This window comes from Salmo salar, chromosome ssa03 (assembly GCF_905237065.1).
Source record: "Salmo salar chromosome ssa03, Ssal_v3.1, whole genome shotgun sequence".
NCBI lineage: Eukaryota > Metazoa > Chordata > Actinopteri > Salmoniformes > Salmonidae > Salmo > Salmo salar.
Genome location: NC_059444.1, coordinates 41,762,459 through 41,784,025, shown reverse-complemented (window position 1 = coordinate 41,784,025; position 21,567 = coordinate 41,762,459). Strand labels below are relative to the sequence as shown.

The 21,567-nt window shown below is 40.9% G+C and overlaps 1 protein-coding gene across 1 annotated transcript in view; it reads right to left on the bottom strand.

The window, feature by feature from the left end:
- Window positions 1-21,567, bottom strand: part of LOC106600503 (protein kinase C iota type) — a 57,469-nt gene that overhangs the window by 11,794 nt on the left and 24,108 nt on the right. The window contains 3 exon segments of the mRNA XM_014191901.2: window positions 44-99; window positions 5,312-5,375; window positions 5,559-5,696. Coding sequence (XP_014047376.1) covers window positions 44-99; window positions 5,312-5,375; window positions 5,559-5,696 — 258 coding nt within the window.

The window sequence follows — 21,567 nt, the reverse complement described above, 5'->3', positions numbered from 1 at the left end:
ACACATCTCTCACTCACACACAATCGCAGTCCATCTTCCTCACCTCTTTCTCTTCTCCATTGTAGTTTAGACTCTCACTAGAATCTTTGTTCTGAGGACCTGAGAGAGAGAGCGAGAGTGACAGATAGGGGAGAAAGAAAGCAGGAGCAGTCACATATCCTCCCAGACACTAGAGGGCAGACCTGCCAACATTGAAGAATTGTTATAAGTAGCACAGCAGCGGCACCCCCAGCCCCGCGGACTCCACGACAGTGCGTGTGACACCCACACCGCACCTTTTTAAGCTTATGATGTTGGCAGAAGACTGCCTCAGCAAGAATGGTAGGCTATAGACTTAAGGGTACTTGGTAATTGGCTACCATTCATTCAACATGCCTTGTCATTGGTGAACTGACTATGATCACATTATTAGCAGCCTACTGTTGACACAGCTATATCAATAACATACGCCTACTAATCTTTAACAGTCCAACATAACTTTCTGTGAAGGACGGTATTCGCGGGAACAGCTTTCTCTGCCATGTCTGTATCCATCCACGCAGCAACACGCACTGAACTACAGCAACACCGCACGTTTCCTTGTTGGCCAATGTGCTCGTGCTTACTACCGTTGCGGAGATCAAAGTATGTGTGGGCTAGAAAGTGTTCTTGCTTGGTTGACTAAACGCTGTAGCTACAGTAGCTTCTGAAAGTATTCACATCCCTTGACTTTTTACACATTTTGTTGTGTTACAGCCTGAGATTTAAATGGATTCAATTGATATTTGTTATCACTGGCCTACACACACACACACACACAACACCCCATAATGTCAGTGGAATTATGTTTTTACATTTAAAAAAAATGTATGAATAAAAAATGTAAAGCTGAAATGTCTTGAGTCAAAATGTATTCAACCCCTTTGTTAAAGAAAGCCTAAATAAGTAAAAATGTGCTTAACAATTTATAAGTTGCATGGACTCACTCTGTATGCAATAGTGTTTAACATGATTTTTGAAGGTCCCTCAGTCAAGAAGTGAATTTCAAAAACAGATTCAACCACAAAGACCAGGGGGGTTTTCCAATGCCTCGCAAAGGGCACCTATTGGTAGATGGGTAAAAAAAAGCACATTGAATATCCCATTGAGCATGGTGAAGTTATTATTTGCACTTTGGATGGTGAATCAATATACCCAGTCACACCAAAAGATACAGCTGTCCTTCCTAACTCAGTTGCCGGGGAGGAAGAAAACCGCTCAGGGATTTCACCATGAGGCCAATGGTGACTTTAAAACATTTACAGAGTTTAATGGCTGTGATATGAGAAAACTGAGGATCGATCAACATTGTAGTTACTCCACCATACTAACTTAAATGAGAGTGAAAAGAATGAAGCCTGTACAGAGTAAAAATATTCCAAAATATGCACACAATTTCTTTTTACCTGAATACAAAACTTTATGTTTGGGCAAATCCAACATATCACGGAGTACCACTCCATATTTTCAAGCATCGTGGTGGCTGCATTATGTTACGGGTATGCTCATCATCGGCAAGGACTAGGGAGTTGTTTTTTTAATAAAAATAAATGGAATAGAGCTAAGCACAGGCAAAATCCTAGAGGAAAACCTACTTCAGTCTGCTTTCCAGCAGATAGAGTCAAATTCACCTTTCAGTAGGACAATAACCTAAAACACAAAGCCAAATATTCACTGGAGTTGCTTACCAAGACGGCTTTGAATGTTCCTGAGTGGCCTAGTTACAGTTTTGACTTCAATTGGCTTGAAAATCTATGGCAAGACTTAGCTGTCTAGCAATGTTCAACAACCAATTTCACAGGGCTTAAATATTTTTTTTAAGAAGGTGCAACTATTGTACAATCCAGGTGTGCAAAGCTCTTAGATGTACCCAGAAACTCACCGCTGTAATAGCTGCTAAAGTTGATTCGAACATGTATTAACATAATGTCCTAGGGTTGTCATCTGATGAAGATCATCAAAGGTTAGTGCTGCATTTAGCTGTGGTTTTGTTTTTTGTGACATTATATGCTAGCTTGAAAAATGGGTGTCTGATTATTTCTGGCTGGGTACTCTGCTGACATAATCTAATGTTTTGCTTTCGCTGTAAAGCCTTTTTGAAATCGGACAGTGTGGTTAGATAAAGGAGAGTCTTGTCTTTAAAATGCTGTGAAATAGTCATATGTTTGAAAAATGGAAGTTTTTGTATTTTTGAGGAATTTGTCATTCGCGCCACGCCCTATCATTGGATATTGGAGCAGGTGTTCCGCTAGCGGAACGTCTAGATGTAAGAGGTTAACTCAGGGGTGTGAATACTTACGTAAATTAGATATGTATTTCATTTTTAATACATTTGTTAAATTGTCTAAAAACACGTTTTCGTTTTTGTCATTATGGGGTATTATTGTGTGTAGATGGGTAACAAAAAATATCTAGTAGTGCTTGTACACTTGACTAACACATACCATTTTGGAAAATGTATTTCGCAAACAGTTCATTGTTCATATTCCCTACCCTTCTTCCTCAAACATCACTGGTATCAACGGACGAAGTGGAGAGCTGCCATCCAGTTCGAGGGAGGAAAATAGTACTGCGACTACTGGGGGCAGATTTTATCTCCGCGCCCAATTCTTCTGATTGGTTCAGCTCCAACATCAGACGGTTGAGTCAAAAACCACAATGTGCTTTGAACTAGAAGTAGAGATCTGTGCGGGACTGATTTACTCAAACTGCTCCCGCCTGCACACGCAGCTTTTCATACGCCAACCGCCCACACCCGCTGGGCTTTTTCTCCCCAATTTCGAACTTATCTCATCGCTGCAACTCCCCAACGGGCTCGGGAGGCGAAGGTTGAGTGCTGCGTCCCCCGAAACATGACCCACCAAACCGCGCTTTTTAACACTTGCCCGCTTTACCCGGAAGCCAACCGCACCAATGTGTCGGAGGAAACACTGTTCACCTGACGACCGAAGTCAGCCTGCAGGTGCCCAGCCAGCCACAAGGAGTCGCTAGAGCACGATGATCCAAGTAAAGACGCCGGTTCAAACCCTTCCCTAACCCGAACGACACTGGGCCAATTGTGCGCCGCCCTATGGGACTCCTGATCATAGCCGGTTGTGATACAGCCCAGGATTGTACCCGGGTCTTTAGTGACGCCTCTGGCACTGCGATGCAGTTCCTTAGACCTCTGCGCCACTATAGTCTAATCATATTTAATTTCTTTGGAAAGATAACTTCCACGTGATTCTCTGTCCATGCATAGACAGCCTACTCTACTTCACTGACACCACACATATACTAGGCGCACTTGATCTCGCACACCCAACTAGGAGAGGTAGGCTACTTCACTTGAAGCAGCAAAGTGTGTGAATACTGCGACAAAGATGTGCTTTTAATACAAGAGGTAGGTCTAACACATACAAGGCAGAAAGACTACTGTTTCCAAATAATCTGGACCGCAATGATCTCTGTTGGGACTTGCAGGTCTCATGCAGCCCTCCAACTAGAAGCCTATTTTTGCGTATTTCGTACTTCGACCTCAAATTGCGTGCATGGTACGCAAAATGCGTGCAGGTTGGCAGGTCTGAGAGGGGGATACAGAATGGTTAATAGTATGAATGGTAAAGGAGAAGTTTACCCAAATTCCAGAAACTCCCAAGTGATTCCATACATTGACGCTACTACAGTGGAGGTTGGCCTCTCCCCCTCTGTAGTGCTGTACTGAAACAGATGCAAAAATGGGTCACGTGACTCGTGACAGTGCAGGCCTTTTCTGCTCTGTTGCCAGTGAATTCATGATTCACAAATCCGCAAAATGTGGACACATTTGTTGTTTTATTGACAGCTTACGGCCAAATTAGCTATTTCTGTCAAAAGTACTATCGGTTTTGAGTCAGGAAATGTGTACTTTTACACCTAAAACATTTTGATTATTTTATGTAGCCAACTGCCACAGCAACGGAGATGGGTAACAACTGTGCATGTTCTCTCGGAGGAATCCCTGCTACGTAGAAACTGCACGTTATTCCCTTATTCACAGATTCTGTTTTTTTTCAGCAGAGAAGTTAAGACATTAATTATACAAAGTAAACAACTAAATATCAACAACTACAAATATCCTCGTGAATAGCATCCCCCCCGACATGTATAGTAAACAAAATTCAATGCATGGGCATCTATGCCCTCACAACTAAAGTCCATTTAGAGAGCATAAGCTGAGGAGTTTAAGTCATTCAGTCAGAGTTTCCGCTTGTTTGCTAGCAATAGCAAGAATGATTCGTTTAACAGTGTTGTTTGACAAAGGTATTGATGTGAGTTTCTGTGCGCCTGCTTTCCTACACATTGTTTTCACCATATCAATTGCGGCCGGTAATAATGATCAAAGTCTCTGCAATAGTGTGTTTCTTATTGTAGCGGGCCTAGCCATTCACCAAATGTTCCCATGATCTAAGTGCACTCTGGTTGAATTTTATCTTTTAGATTTGAATAATTTTCATTTAGATTTTTAAGGTTAACCACATTAATGATTTTGAGATACAAAAAAATGTATATGATAATATCGTCTTTGTATCTCTTTCTTATTTGTTCCTCCTCAGGATTTTTGAAATTCTCCCGCAACCCCATTTTCATATCAGGCAACCCCACATGGGGTCTCATCCCCTAGTTTGGGAACCGCTGTGCTAATCTGTAGAGCACCTAGGCCTATATGTCTACATGATATGGCGCAATGGTACTAACATAAGAACACCTCGAATGTCAAGTATCTGGCTAGGTTACATACCTCCGCATGCTGGTTTTACGGCTGTCTTTTCTTAAACGAGCCTTTGTATTTTGGCACTGCGCCAGATCCAGTCCATGGAAATACAGTAGCAAGAGCTGTATCTTTAAATATCCTTTCTGTCCCCATGCAGCTATGCAAAGATGGCTGCAGTAGTATTTACATATTTACAGTGAAAACAGTGAAATTTCTAGCAACGTAACGAGTCACGTGATCTGTTTTTGCAGCCGTTTTAGTACAGGGAGAGATGGCAAACTCCACTGAACTAGTTTCAATGTATGGAATCAATTGGGAGTTTCTGCGGTTTTTGGTAAACTTCTCCGTTAAACTTTCTAATTCAGTCAGCCACCAGTACAGCACCTGACAGGACTTAAGGCTGTCTTAGTACTACTGGATCCAGCTTAGTGACTCAGGTCTAGGGACACGGTCTAAAGAAACAATTCATTTTATCAAAATGTCTGATAGATCTTCATAAACAATCTTAACCCACCAGGGCTAGTTTTCCTTAAAAAGGATGTGTGTGTGTGTGTGTGTTACCTGGCTGTTCTGATTGGTCTAATGGAGTGATGGAGGCCCCTCTATCAGGCCCCATGATAGGCTCCTAGAAAGAGAGCGAGATGGAGTGTAAGAGGACACGTTGAGAAAAACTGTCTCAGTCCTTTCTTAATGAAAACACAATATGTGTAGGGCCCAGAGTTTTCCGGGACAGGTCACGTGAAAAGACCAAGGTAAAACTCTGGGCACTAAGTATAAGAGACGGCACTCGCCGCTCCCTGTTCCTCACCTGTATCATCTGTCGGCCACACTCCACGGTGACCAGTTTGTGACACTTCTTGTGGACCAGCAGTTTGCAGTTGATGCATTTGTAACCCTGTCTCCCCAGACCCCAGATACGGTCTGCGCAGATGGCGCAGTGAGCTCTCTGGAAGACAAAGAAAATAAACCTTTAGCGAGAAAGAGACAGGGGGATAGGAAACAGAGACAAAGAGAAAGAGAGGAAGAGCGAGAAAGAAGTGAAGGAAGAGAGGTATATACAGTATATACAGTGGTTCCTCAAAAGTTTAGAGCCTATGACCATTTGTGGCAAATTGTGTCATTGCACCACACTATCACAAGGGGGAGTTAGAATGCTGATCTATGGGCAGTCTGAACTGTGGCACAAATTGACTGTCTTTCGTAAATTAATGGAGGTGTGAATGTTTAAGTCAGAGAGCCTCTCTTCTCTGGCACTAGAGTCCTGTATCAGGCAACTACAATAAATGACCTGGCGGGTGGTTCCGGAGTTGAGAGAGAACATGGGTAAATACAATTGCACATTTTCACTTGACATGTAGACTGACAATTTAAAAAAAATAGGCACAGTGGGATTTTGATTTCTCTCCCTCTAAAAACAGAAATAATTCGTAAATAATGACAGTTTGTTATTTACACAGTGTTAAAGAGTGATAGCTCCTCTATATAAAGTGAGTTTCTGAAACAGAGTCCTTCTTTGCTGATGTGAAGAAGAAACTGAATGAGAGTCCAGCGAGGATAGGGAGGGGAAAAATAGGGAGGGGAAAATAGTAGCCCATATTTTCAAGACCCGAGTTACTTCATGAATTTATGAAAATGTACTAGTGTATTTAGGCAATTTAATATATTAATTTAGGCTTGGCATATTTTGTAGGCTATTTCGCAGCATAAAGCCATACATGTCAGCATAAAGCTGAGTGATTCACTCATTTGAGGCTTTGGATCAAAATAAATAAGTACCAACATTCTTTGAGTCTTTAATAAATAAGATAATGTGTGTGTTCAATCATTTGTGAGATTGTGGTTACAAAGAAGCACGTAAACAGACTACATCAAATAAATCCTATTCATAATGAATAATCAGATGCGTGTTGCAAGCTTGTCATTTTCACTTATTTATTTATTTTATATTTTTAGACAACAAAACACACATAGATATGACATCTCAGCCAAAAAAAAGAAACGTCCCCTTTTCAGGACCTCGTCTTTCAAAGATAATTAATAAAAATATAAATAACTTCACAGATCTTCATTGTAAATGGTTTAAACACTGTTTCCCATGCTTGTTCAATGAACCATAAACAATTAATGAACATGCACCTGTGGAACGGTCGTTAAGACACTAACAGCTTACGGTAGGCAATTAAAGTCACAGTTATGAAAACTTAGGACACTAAAGAGGCCTTTCTACGGACTCTGAAAAAAAAAAATGAAAAAAAAAAGATGCCCAGGGTCCCTGCTCATCTGCGTGAAAGTGCCTTAGGCATGCTGCAAGGAGGCATGCAAATGTGGCCAGGGCAATAAATTGCAATGTCCGTACTGTGAGACGCCCAAGACAGCACTACAGGGAGACAGGACGGACAGCTGATCGTCCTCGCAGTGGCGGACCACGTGTAACACCTGCACAGGATTGGTACATCTGAACACACACACCTGCGGGAAAGGTACAGCATGGCAACAACTGCCCGAGTTACACCAGGAACGCACAATCCCTCCATCAGTGCTCAGACTGTCCGCAATAGGCTGAGAGAGGCTGGACTGAGGGCTTGTAGGCCTGTTGTAAGGCAGGTCCTCACCAGACATCACCGGCAACAACGTTGCCTATGGGCACAAACCCACCGTCGCTGGACCAGACAGGACTGGCAAAAAGAGCTCCTCATAGAGATATATAGAGATATATATAGAGATATATATAGAGAGAGATATATATATATATATATATATCTCTCTATCTCTCGATCTCTATCTATATCTCTCTCGATCTATCTATCTATCTATTGATCTATCTATATCTATACACACACATATACACACACACACACACACACACACACATATATACACACACACACACACACACACACACACACACACATATATATATACACACACACATACACACACAGTGGGGGGAAAAAGTATTTGATCCCCTGCTGATTTTGTATGTTTGCCCACTTACAAAAAAATGATCAGTCTATAATTTTAATGGTAGGTTTACATAGTGAGAGACAGTATAACACAAAAATCCAGAAAAACGCATGTCAAAAATGTTATAAAATGATTTCCATTTTAATGAGGGAAATAAGTATTTGACCCCTCTGCAAAACATGACTTAGTATTTGGTGGCAAAACCCTTGTTGGCAATCACAGAGGTCAGACGTTTCTTATAGTTGGCCACCAGGTTTGCACACATCTCAGGAGGGATTTTGTCCCACTCCTCTTTGCAGATCTTCTCCAAGGAATTAAGGTTTCGAGGCTGACGTTTGGCAACTCGAACCTTCAACTCCCTCCACAGATTTTCTATGGGATTAAGGTCTGGAGACTGGCTAGGCCACTCCAGGACCTTAATGTGCTTCTTCTTGAGCTACTCCTCTGTTGCCTTGGCCGTGTGTTTTATGTCATTGTCATGCTGGAATACCCACCCACGACCCATTTTCAATGCCCTGGCTGAGGTTCTCACCCAAGATTTGACAGTACATGGCCCCGTCAAATGATGCGGTGAAGTTGTCCTGTCCCCTTAGCAGAAAAACACCCCCAAAGCATAATGTTTCCATCTCCATGTTTGACGGTGGAGATGGTGTTCTTGGGGTCATAGGCAGCATTCCTCCTCCTCCTCCAAACACGGCGAGTTGAGTTGATGCCAAAGAGCTCTATTTTGGTCTCATCTGACCACAACACTTTCACCAGTTGTCCCCTGAATCATTCAGATGTTCATTGGCAAACTTCAGATGGGCATGTATATGTACTCGAGTAGAGGGACCTTGCGGGCGCTGCAAGATTTCAGTCCTTCACGGTGTAATGTGTTACCAATTGTTTTCTTGGTGACAATGGTCCCAGCTGCCTTGAGATCATTGACAAGATCCTCCCGCGTAGTTCTGGGCTGATTCCTCACCGTTCTCATGATCGTTGCAACCCCACGAGGTGAGATCTTGCATGGAGTCCCAGGCCGAGGGATATTGACAGTTCTTTTGTGTTTCTTCCATTTGCGAATAATAGCACCAAATGTTGTCACCTTCTCACCAAGCTGCTTGGCGATGGTCTTGTAGCCCATACCAGCCTTGTGTAGGTCTACAATCTTGTCCCTGACATCCTTGGAGAGCTCTTTGGTCTTGGCCATGGTGGAGAGTTTGGAATCTGATTGATTGATTGCTTCTGTGGGCATGTGTCTTTTTTACAGGTAACAAGCTGCGGTTAGGAGCACTCCCTTTAAGAGTGTGCTCCTAATCTCAGCTCGTTACCTGTATAAAAAACACCTGGGAGCCAGAAATCTTTCTGATTGAGAGGGGATCAAATACTTATTTCCCCTTATTTCCCCCCAATTTATAACATTTTTGACATGCGTTTTTCTGGATATTTTTGTTATTCTGTCTCTCGCTGTTCAAATAAACCTACCATTAAAATTATAGACTAATCCTTTCTTTATCAGTGGGCAAACGTACAAAATCAGCAGGGGATCAAATACTTCCCCCCCACTGTATGTATGTATGTATGTATGTATGTATGTAGACAGACCGTAGCGTATTACTTACTAAAACTGTTCTTACACGGTAAGGTTTTTATTACAGAAACTAATATGGTCTGCTTTATTCCATTATATTCTTAAAATATACAGTACCAATGAAAAGTTTGGACACACCTACTCATTCAAGGGTTTTTCTTTAATAGTGAAGACATCAAAACTGTGGAATTATGCAGCAACCAAAAAAGTGCTAAACAAATCCAAATATATTTTAGATTCTTCAAGACCTTTGCCTTGATGACAGCTTTGGACACTCTTGGCATTCTCTCATTTTCCAACAGTCTTGAAGTAGTTCCCACATATGCTGAGCACTTGTTGGCTGCTTTTCCTTCAATATGCGGTCCAACTCCTCCCAAACCATCTCAATTGGGTTGAGGTTGGGTGATCGTGGAGGCCAGGTCATCTGATGCAGCACTCCGTCACTCCCCTTCGTCAAATAGACCGTACACAGCCTGGAGGTGTGTTTTAGGTCATTGTCCTGTTGAAAAACAAATGATAGTGGGACTAAGCGCAAACCAGAAGCGCAAACCAGATGTGTATCGCTGCAGAATGCTGTGGTAGCCATGCTGGTTAAGTGTGCCTTGAAATCTAAATAAATCATTGAGTGTCACCAGCAAAGCACCCCCCCCCCATCTCCTCCATGCTTCACAGTGGGAACCACTCATGTGGAGATCATCCATTCACCAACTCCGCGTCTCACAAAGACACTGCGGTTGGAACCAAAAACCTCCAATTTGGACTCCAGACCAAAGGACAAATTTCCACCGGTCTAATGTCTATTGCTCGTGTTTCTTCGTCCAAGCAAGTCTCTTCTTATTATTGGTGTCCTTTAGTAGTGGTTTCTTTGCAGAAATTCGACCATGAAGGCCTGATTTACGCAGTCTTCTCTGAACAGTTGATGTTGAGAAGTGTCTGTTACTTGAACTCTGTGAAGCATTTATTTGGGTTGGAATCTGAGGTGCCATTAATTGCGGATTTCTGAGGCTGGTAACTTGAATTAACATAACCTCTGCAGCAGAGGGTAAAGCAGATTAATGTGCTTAATTGCATCAAGATGGCGGCAGGGCAGTTTTGCTGAGCTTGTTGTGTCACACTGTTTGTTTGTTTCAAGTGTTACAAGTTATTACTTAGTAAAACCGTTATAGGCTGAGAGAGTTGTAATTAAACAGGCAAAATCTAAAATCCTACAGGATCAAAGCAATTAAAAAGTTAAATTGACATATGCTGGTTTCTACACAAGGCGATAAAGCCGGTGTGGTGCCCTCCCTGAAAGCCGAGAGAGGATACATCTGTGCTGTGACTGACGGTCTAGACACTTTGGGCCGACTAGCCTTGGATACTCAGACGGTCAGGTTATTATCTGTGTTTCACCATTCTACCGGTGTCATCCGACTCCTCTCCTGCCCCGCTGTGCGGTGGAAGCCAGAGGTTGGTATCTGCGCTGTGACATAACGTCTAGATGCGCTGTGCTTCCTAGCCCAGGATACCCCTGCCGGGTGGACTAGCCACCAGTAATAGGTCTACTGGGCCCGCTCTGCCTCACTGTGAGGTAGCCTACTGCAAGGCAACTGGGTGCACTGACCAGACCCACACACACTGGGCGAAATCCCTGTCAGTACATTCCTGCAGTGGCTGTTGAACGAGCTGACCGTTCCAAGGCAATACGCTCGGGCACACACTTGCTTTCTAATTCTACTAGACCTGTAGGCTACAGCTGAACAATTTTTGGGGAATTTAAGGTTTCAAAAAATGTACTCAGTATATTTTAATTTGGTTTTCTTTTTGTTTTAGTGAACTGTTCAGTGGTTAAAAGGGGTATTTTTGTAGAACTGGTTTTAATTGCTGCCTACATGGGTTATGACTCATTGTTCTTGATAATTTAGACTATGCAATCTCCCCTCACCCAGAGATACCGCTAAACCCTACTTTGACTGATGGTATAGCAGCTTTTATCTTTGAGGGATCCGATTGTGTTACCATTTGACTCCTACATTCACATAAACCTTTCATCTACAAGGTTTGGTCTCGCTAAAAACTGTGTTGTAACAGATGACTGTAGTTTGGATTATTTTGAATCTTCTAAGTGCAGAGAGATTTTAGGAAGAAACAAATCAAGGTGTTTTATTATTCTTCTGCTTTTGGTGTCAGGAAACATTCATCCAAACCCAGGCCCATTGGCTATGGATGAACTTCCCACTCCAAATGATTTTAAAACTAGATCAGGGTTGGGACTGATGCATATTAATGTGAGGAGTTTGATGCCGAAATTGGACATGATAAAAGTCTGGATTCACACTGCTGACCCAGATGTCTTAATACTGTCCGTGGCTTAAGAAATCTATTCTAAATCAGTCTATAGGTTTGGATAGTTATGTTTATCGATGTGACCAACAAAGTAAGGGGGAGGTATAGCCATTTATATTAAAGACATGTGGTTACTGAACTAAGGTCTTTACCTAAACCAAAACAGTTTGAGTTTTTAGCAATGAAGCTGCAGTTATCAAAAGCTGTGAACTTGGATTTGATAGGATGTTATACACCTCCATCTGCAAAAATAGACGCGTGGTTGGGGGGGGGGGGAATTAAATGGTCCTCATGGACGATTTAAACTGGGATTGGTTATCTCCAAACTCGGAGGCCATAAGAGGACTGTGCAATACATTACATTTTACTCAAATTATAAATGCGGTTACAAGACTCAATCCCAAAGACATCTCTAAATCAACACTTATTGATGTTACTCTAACAAACAATCCGCATAAATACTCGGCCGTTGGGATTTTCGCTAATGATTAAAGTGATCATTGTGCAGTTGCTTGCATTAGAGACACCAAAATCCCCAAAGTGTCCTCTCGGTTCATAGTCAAACTAAATTTTACGCAGTTCTGTGAACAGGCATGAACTTTAACTTTATGCATGCAACTGGGATAGGATTGCGCTTATTCCAGATATCGAAGAGGCATTCTCATTGTGTTTTCTACCATCTGAGATAAACACGCCCCTCTCAAAAAGTACCGGGTAAGAGGTAGAGACAATCCCTGGTTTACAGGGGAATTATCTGATTGGATCCATAAATGAAATACACAATGGGCCAAAGACAGAAAGGGTAATTCCCAGACTGAATGGTAGTTATTCAGGGCACTGAGAAATAAGTGTGCCTTGTTAATATGGAAATGCAAATCTAGCTTCTATTACGAATCTACCAAGGAAAACAAACCTCAATAACCCGAAGAAATTATGGAAAACCATTAAATCCATGAATGCTAACCAACTCCTCTGGTCTTCCACTGAAATTGACAAGAATAAACTGCTTGACATGTTTAATGAGCATTTTACTCAAGCTGGGCATTTATTTGATGATGAACTCCTTCCAAACATCTCAAATGAGGCTGTGAATGAAACTGCCACATGCCAGCCTACGGGTCATTTATTTCAATTTACCGAGATTGAGCTTACAGAAGTTGTAATGGAACTCAAATCTATCGCTATTAAGAAAGCAGTTGGCTCAGATTAATTAAACCCATATTTAAAAAAAAATTGGTTCAGAGATCATTGCTGCCCCTCTCACTCGTATATTAAATCTTTCATTGACGAGTAATACTATTCCAAAAGTCTGGAAAGTAGCCTATACATAAAGGTGGAGATCTGTCCCTGTTGCATAATTATCGTCCCATATCTAAACTGTCTGCACTGGCATAGGTTTTGGAAAACCTGGTGAACTCACAGTTGAACAACTTTCTTTATAATAACTCAGTTTTATCTCAATTCCAGTCAGGTTTTAGAGCCAAGCATAGTACAATAACTGCTGGAAGTAAAGTTGTAGGTGACATTCTAGATGCTCAGGACAAGAAAAATAACTGTGTTTCACTTTTTATTGACTTATCGAAGGCCTTCGACACTGTTGACCATGCCCTGCTGTTGTATAGACTAAAAAAGGTTGAAGTGTTGATGCATTGGATTGGTTCCAAAACTACCCTTCTGACAGAACACAGTGTGTAGCACAGGAGGGTATGAAATCTGAGTTAAGGCTTATAAAAGGAGTTTCCCAGGACTCAATTTTAGGTCTGATCCTTTTTACACTGTATATATAGGGAAGACTATTGACTCTGCAAATCTCCATTTGTATGCTGATGACAATTATTTATTCTAGCGCGTCTAAAATTGAGGCTTTTTAGGACTTACAGTTGGCCTTTGAAGTTATTCAAAGGCAGCTTTTCCAATTGAAACTTGTGCTTAATGAAAGGAAAACAAAGTTTATGGTTTTCTTCCCTGAAAGTTAACAGATGAGTCACTTGCAGATTTGAACTATAACAGGCCAGCATATTGATAGGGTCACCTCCTATAAGCATTTTAGGATTAGGTTAGATGAAAAGTTGAATTTTAAACAGCACATTGATACCTTGACCAAGAAACTGAAGTTGAAATTGGATTTCTATTACAGGAACAAATCTTGCTTTCAATGTTAGTCAGAAAATATATTGTTCAAAGCACTTCTTTAAAATTTTAAATCAGTGCTGGATTATAGTGATATTGTCTATATGCAGGCCTCAGCAAGTACCTTAAACTCAGGACAGTGTATCATGGTGCTTTAAGATTTAATACAAACGCTAGATCACTGACCCATCACTGTGATTTGTATGCTATGGTGCAATGGACCTGTCTCTCCACCAGGAGGCTAAAGCACTGCTACACTTTTGTGTACAAAGCATTGATGGGACAACTCCCTTTGTATCTCTGTTCTTTACTGACCAGATCAGTCACTCAATATAGTCTTCTTTCAGTCGCTGCTGTCCTTGTCTGTTCCTAAGTAAAGAACTGAGATGGGGAAACAATATTTTTCCCATAATGCCCCTTCATCCTGGAACATGCTTCAGAAGATTTTAAAGTTAGAGCAGTTAGTCTGTTTTTAAGACTCTGATAGACAACGCTGTTTGTGACAACAGCAGTTGTTTCTAATTTTCAATTGTATCTAACTTGTGACACTGTCTTGTGTGTATTCTGTAATGTTTTATGGACACGCTGCTACTTCCCTGTTTTGCCTTCTTGCCAGGTCACCCTCGCAAAATAGGTTTTTAACCTCAATGGGTTTTACCTGGTTAAATAAAAAAATTTTAACTCTGGGTCTTCCTTTCCTGTGGCGGTCCTCAGAGCCAATTTCATCAAAGCGCTTGATGGTTTTCGTTGAAGAAACATTCAAAGTTCTTGATATTTTCCGGATGTACTGACCTTCATGTCTTAAAGTAATGATGGACTGTCGTTTCTCTTTGCTTATTTGAGCTGTTCTTGTCATAATATGGACTTTGCCTTTTATCAAATAGGGATATTTGGCAACCTACCTTATCACAACACAACTGATTGGCTCAAACACATTGAGGAAAGAAATTCCACAAATTAACTTTTAACAAAGCAAACCGGTAAATTGAAATGCATTCCAGGTGACTACCTTATGAAGCTGGTTGAGAGAATGCCAAGAGTGTGCAAAGCTGTCATCAAGGCAAAGGGTGGCTATTTGAAGAATCTCAAATATAACATGTTTTTTTATTTGTTTAACCTGTTGGGGATAGGGGGCAGTATTTGCACGGCCGGATAAAAAAACGTACCCGATTTAATCTGGTTACTACTCCTGCCCAGTGACTAGAATATGCATATTATTGTTTGATTTGGATAGAAAACACCCTAAAGTTTCTAAAACTGTTTGAATGGTGTCTGTGAGTATAACAGAACTCATTTGGCAGGCAAAAACCTGAGAAGATTCTGTACAGGAAGTGCCCTCTCTGACCATTTCTTGGCCTTCTTTGTCATCTCTATCCAAAAAAAAGGATCTCTGCTGTAACGTGACATTTTCTAACGCTCCCATAGGCTCTCAGAAGGCGCCAGAAAGTTGAATGATGACTTTGCAGGCCATGGCTGAAAAACAGTAGCGCATTTGGTAAGTGGTCGATCTGAGAACAATGAGACGGGCGCACGAGACGACTCCATGTTTACATTTTCAGTCTTTGAACGAAAACAACGACTCCCGGTCGGAATATTATCGCTATTTTACGAGAAAAATAGCATAAAAATTGATTTTAAACAGCGTTTGACATGCTTCGAAGTACGGTAATGGAATATTTTGAATTTTATTGTCACGAAACGCGCCGGGCGCGTCACCCTTCATTACCCTTCGGATAGTGTCTTGAACGCACGAACAAAACGCCGCTATTTGGATATAACTATGGATTATTTGGAACCAAACCAACATTTGTTGTTTAAGTAGAAGCCCTGGGAGTGCATTCTGACGAAGAACAGCAAAGGTACTCCAATTTTTCTTATAGTAAATCTGAGTTTGGTGAGTACCAAACTTGGTGGGTGTCAAAATAGCTAGCCTGTGATGGCCGGGCTATCTACTCAGAATATTGCAAAATGTGCTTTCACCGAAAAGCTATTTTAAAATCGGACACCGCGATTGCATAAAGGAGTTCTGTATCTATAATTCTTAAAATAATTATGTTTTTTGTGAATGTTTATCGTGAGTAATTTAGTAAATTCACCGGAAGTGTTCGGTGGGAATGCTAGTCGCATGCTAGTCACATGCTAATGTAAAAAGCTGGTTTTTGATATAAATATGAACTTGATTGAACAAAACATGCATGTATTGTATAACAATGTCCTAGGAGTGTCATCTGATGAAGATCAAAGGTTAGTGCTGCATTTAGCAGTGGTTTTGGTTTTTGTGACATTATATGCTAGCTTGAAAAATGGGTGTCTGATTATTTCTGGCTGGGTACTCTGCTGACATAATCTAATGTTTTGCTTTCGTTGTAAAGCCTTTTTGAAATCGGACAGTGTGGTTAGATTAACGAGAGTCTTGTCTTTAAAATGGTGTAAAATAGTCATATGTTTGAGAAATTGAAGTAATAGCATTTCTAAGGTATTTGAATATCGCGCCACAGGATTCCACTGGCTGTTGACTAGGTGGGACACAAACGACCCACCTTGCCCAGGGAGGTTAACAGACCTTTGCAAGGCATGTCACTTCACCCATCTCTCTGCATAGCCCACCACATGAACTGTTTTCTAACCACATCTGGATAGATCCATAACATATTACTATGGGAATAAATATCACTGAATGCAATAAATATTGGAATATAGTGGGCAAATGCAATTGCAGCCATAAAATTGTTGCTTACTGAAACACCCACAGTCATCCAATTGTTATAATAGGATTTGAAGCAAGCATAGGGACTGGTCTTCAAATCAGATTTTTCTTGTCACTGAATCTCTGTTTGGGTATTGGTTAGCCTACAATTAGGGTGTGGAAATGTTCAGATTATTTTGCTCTTCACTCGCAGTCGCTTAGTAACCTAGGCCTACTCCCGACCGATCACGTTGTACAACGCCATATTTTCATAACGGAAGCCCCGAGGCCTACATTGGCTACTGTAAAATGCATTTTTTCTTGGAATAGAAACACCATAATATTGATCAATTTAATGAAGCTACATTTCTGACAGTATAAACAGCAAAACAATAATTATAAATATATAATCAATCAATCTCATACAATGCATTCGAGAAAATATTCAGACCCCTTAACTTTTTCCACAATTTGTTACGTTACAGCCTGAATAACATTTGGCTGTGATTGGGAGTCCCATAGGGCGGCGCACAATTGGCTCAGCGTCATCTGGGTTTAGCCGGGCTAGGCCGTCATTGTAAATAAGAAATTGTTCAACTGACTTGCCTAGTTAAATAAAGGTTTAATTTAAAAAAAATTCTAATAATAATAAAAAATGTTTGATTAAATTATTTCTCAATCTACACACAATACCCCATAATGACAAAGCAAATATAGGTTTAGACATTTCTGCAAATGTATTAAGAAATGTAAAACCTGTACGCTCTCGTTGGCTGGCCCTTGCTTCATAATCGTCGCCAAACCCACTGGCTCCAGGTCATCTACAAGACCCTGCTAGGTAAAGTCCCCCCTTATCTCCGCTCACTGGTCACCATAGCAGCACCCACCTGTAGCACGCGCTCTAGCAGGTCTCTCTTTCTGGTCACCCCCAAAGCCAATTCCTCCTTCGGCCGCCTCTCCTTCCAGTTCTCTGCTGCCAATGACTGGAACGAACTACAAAAATCTCTGAAACTGGAAACACTCATCTCCCTCACTAGCTTCAAGCACCAGCTGTCAGAGCAGCTCACAGATTACTACACCTGTACATAGCCAATCTATAATTCAGCCCAAACAACTACCGCTTCCCCTACTGTATTTATTTATTTAGCTCCTTTGCACCCCATTATTTCTATTTCTACTTTGCACTTTCTTCCACTGCAAATCTACCATTCCAGTGTTTTACTTGCTATATTGTATTTACTTCGCCACCATGGCCTTTTTTGCCTTTACCTCCCTTATCTCACCTCATTTGCTCACTTTGTATATAGACTTATTTTTGTACTATATTATTGACTGTATGTTTGTTTTACTCCATGTGTAACTCTGCGTTGTTGTATGTTGTCGAACTGCTTTGCTTTATCTTGGCAAGGTCGCAATTGTAAATGAGAACTTGTTCTCAACTTGCCTACCTGGTTAAATAAAGGTGAAATAAATAAAATAAAAATGTACCTAAGTAATCAGACCCTGGGGTAAATTCAATTGATTCGTGATGATTTGGGAAGGCAAACACCCGTCTGTACGAGGTCCCACAGTTGACAGTGCATGTCAGAGCAAAAACCAAGCCATGAGGTCGAAGGAATAGTCCGTAGAGCTCCGAGACAGGATTGTGTCGAGGCACAGATCTGGGGAAGGGTACAAAAAAAAAGTGTCTGCAGCATTGAAGGTCCCCAAGAACCCAGTGGCCTCCCTCATTCTTAAATGGAAGAAGTTTGAGCAAACTGAGCAATCGGGGAAGAAGGGCCTTGGTCAGGGAGGAGACCAAAAACCCGATGGTCATTCTGACAGAGCTCCAGAGTTTTCGTGTAGATGGGAGAACCTTCCAGAACGACAACCATCTCCACAGCACTCCACCAAATCAGGCCTTCCTGACAGAAGCCACTCCTCAGAAGAAAAAGACATCCCTTTTGGCAAACTCCAACCGGGCTCTAAAGACTCTCAGACCATGAGAACCAAGATTCTCTGTTCTGATGTAACCAAGATTGAACTCTCCTAACCTATGGTTAGGTACATTATTGCAACGATTCTGCTTTTTTCGCGAATGCGCTTTGTTAAATCATCGAAGCGAAGTTGAAGTAGGCTGTGATTCGATGATAAATTAACAGGCACCGCATTGATTATATGCAACGCAGAACAAGCTAGTTAACCTAGTAATATCATCAACCATGTGTAGTTAACTAGTGATTATGTGAGGATTGATTGTTTTTGATAAGTTTAATGCTAGCTAGCAACTTACCTTGGCTCCTTGCCAAGGTCCTTTTGATGCTGCACTCGCGTAACAGGTGGTCAGCCTGCCACGCAGTCTCCTCGTGGATTGCCATGTAAATTGGCCATAATCGGCATCCAAAAAGGCAGATTACCGATTGTTATGAAAACTTGAAAATCGGCCCTAATTAAATCGGTCGACCTTTACTACAGAGGGTAGTGCGTACGGCCCAGTACATCACCAGGGCCAAGCTTCCTGCCGTCCAGGACCTCTATACCAGGCAGTGTCAAAGGAAGGCCCTAAAAATTTGTCAAAGACTCCAGCCACCCTAGTCAGACTGTTCTCTCTGCTACCGCATGGCAAGCGGTTCAAGAGGTCTAGGTCCAAGAGGCTTCTAAACAGCTTCTAAACAGCTTCCAAGCTCCTGAACAGCTAATCAAATGGCTACCCAGACTACTTGCATTGTCGCCACCCCCCACGCTGCTGTTATGATTTATGCATAACCACTTTAAAACTCTACCTACATGTACATAATTACCTCGACGCCGGTGCCCCCCGCACATTGACACATTGTACCGGTACCCCCGTACATATCCACACTATTGTTATTTACAGCTGCTGTTAAATTATTTGTTATTCTTCTCTTGCTTTCTTAGGGATTTTCTTAAAACTGCATTGTTGGTTAATGGCTTGTAAGTAAGCATTTAACTGTTGTATTCGGCACATGTGACAAATATATTTGATTTGAGGTTCTAATCACTGCCAAAGGTGCTTCAACAACGTACTGAGTAAAGGGTCTGAATACTTACGTAAATGTCATATTCCCGTTTTTTTTTTTTTTTTTTAAACCTGTTTTTGCTTTGTCATTATGGGAGTTGTGTGTAGATTGATGAGGGAAAACAGGTTAATCAATTTTAGAATAAGGCTGTAACGTAACAAAATGTTTAAAAAAAAATCAAGGGGTCTGAATACTTTCCAAATGCACTATATAGTATGTTCCTACAAAAGGTTAAAGTCTCTAGTGCAGCCAATATTAAAAACAGTCAAATGCATTCATCAATTAAATCGCTTTAGCCGACATGTTGCGGTTTATTCATTGTTTAATTATTCAATGCTCCCTTTGTTATTTTGTTATAACAAAAATTCTTGACTTTTTAAAGACATGGATGACTTGCATTATGTGTAATGACCACACAAATTAATAAATGATTGATTGATATACTGTATAATGAAGTAGGCCTTCATGCCAATAAGTTACGCTAAAACAGCTACCGTAATTTCCGGACTATTAAGCGCACCTGAATATAAGCCGCACCCACTGAATTAAAAAAATATATATTATTTTGAACATAAATAAGCCGCACATGTCTATAAGCCGCAGGTGCCTACCGGTACATTGAAACAAATGAACTTTACACAGGCTTTAACGAAACACGGCTTGTAACAAAAATAAATAGGCTTTAACGAAACACGGCTTGTAACAAAAAATAAACATTTGCACAAAGCTTTAGTTGTCTTTTTGCACTGAGTCAATTCCTCACGCTGCTGTTTCCAACGTCTTATCATCAACTCATTAAGACCAAGCTCCCGTGCAGCAGCTCTATTTCCGTTTCCAACAGCCAGATCAATCGCCTTCAACTTGAAAGCTGCATCATATGCATTTCTCCGTGTCTTTGCCATGATGAGGGTGACAAAATGACTACCGTAATCAGAATGATGGGAAGTTTGAGAGCGCTCAATTTAATCTAAACAGTAAACAAAAAAGTTGTTTGACCTTAACCCGTTCGGCAATTTCATTGGTCTAATGAAAGTTTCATGCCGCCAAAAAACTGAGCAAGTCACAGAATGTGTTTTTTTTTCTTTAGAAAAAAAAATGTAAGGCGGGAAAAATCCATATATTAGCCGCGTCATTGTTTAAGCCGCATGGTTCAAAGCGTGAGAAAAAAGTTGAGGCTTATAGTCCGGAATTTACGGTACATTAACCACTTACATCTAGATGTGCCGCTAGCGGAACGCCTCGCCAATATCCAATGATAGAGCGTGGCGCGAATTACAAACACCTCAGAAATCCAAAAACTTCAATTTTTCAAACATATGACTATTTTACACCATTTTAAAGACAAGACTCTCCTTTATCTAACCACATTGTCCGATTTCATAAAGTCTTTACAACGAAAACAAAACATTAGATTATGTCAGGAGAGTACCCAGCCAGAAATAATCAGACACCCATTTTTCAAGCTAGCATATAATGTCACAAAAACCAAAACCACAGCTAAATACCTTTGATGATCTTCATCAGATGACACTCCTAGGACATTATGTTATACAATACATGCATGTTTTGTTCAATCACGTTCATATTTATATCAAAAACCAGCTTTTTACATTAGCATGTGACGTTCAGAACTAGCATACCCACCGCAAACTTCCGGTGAATTTACTAAATTAATCACGATAAACGTTCACAAAAAACAAAATAATTGTTAAGAATTATAGATACAGAACTCCTTTATGCAATCGCGGTGTCCGATTTTAAAATAGCTTTTCGGTGAAAGCACATTTTGCAATATTCTGAGTAGATAGCCCGGCCATCACGGCTAGCTATTTTGACACCCACCAAGTTTGGCACTCACCAAACTCCGATTTACTATAAGAAAAATTTTATTACCTTCTCTGTTCTTCGACAGAATGCATTCCCAGGACTTCTACTTCCAACACCCAATGTTGTTTTGGTTCCAAATAATCCATAGTTATATCCAAATAGCTGCATTTTGTTCTTGCGTTCAAGACACTATCCGAAGGGTGACGCGCCGGCGCGTATCGTGACAAAAAATGTAAAAATATTCCATTACCGTACTTCGAATCATGTCAAACGCTGTTTAAAATCAATTTATGCG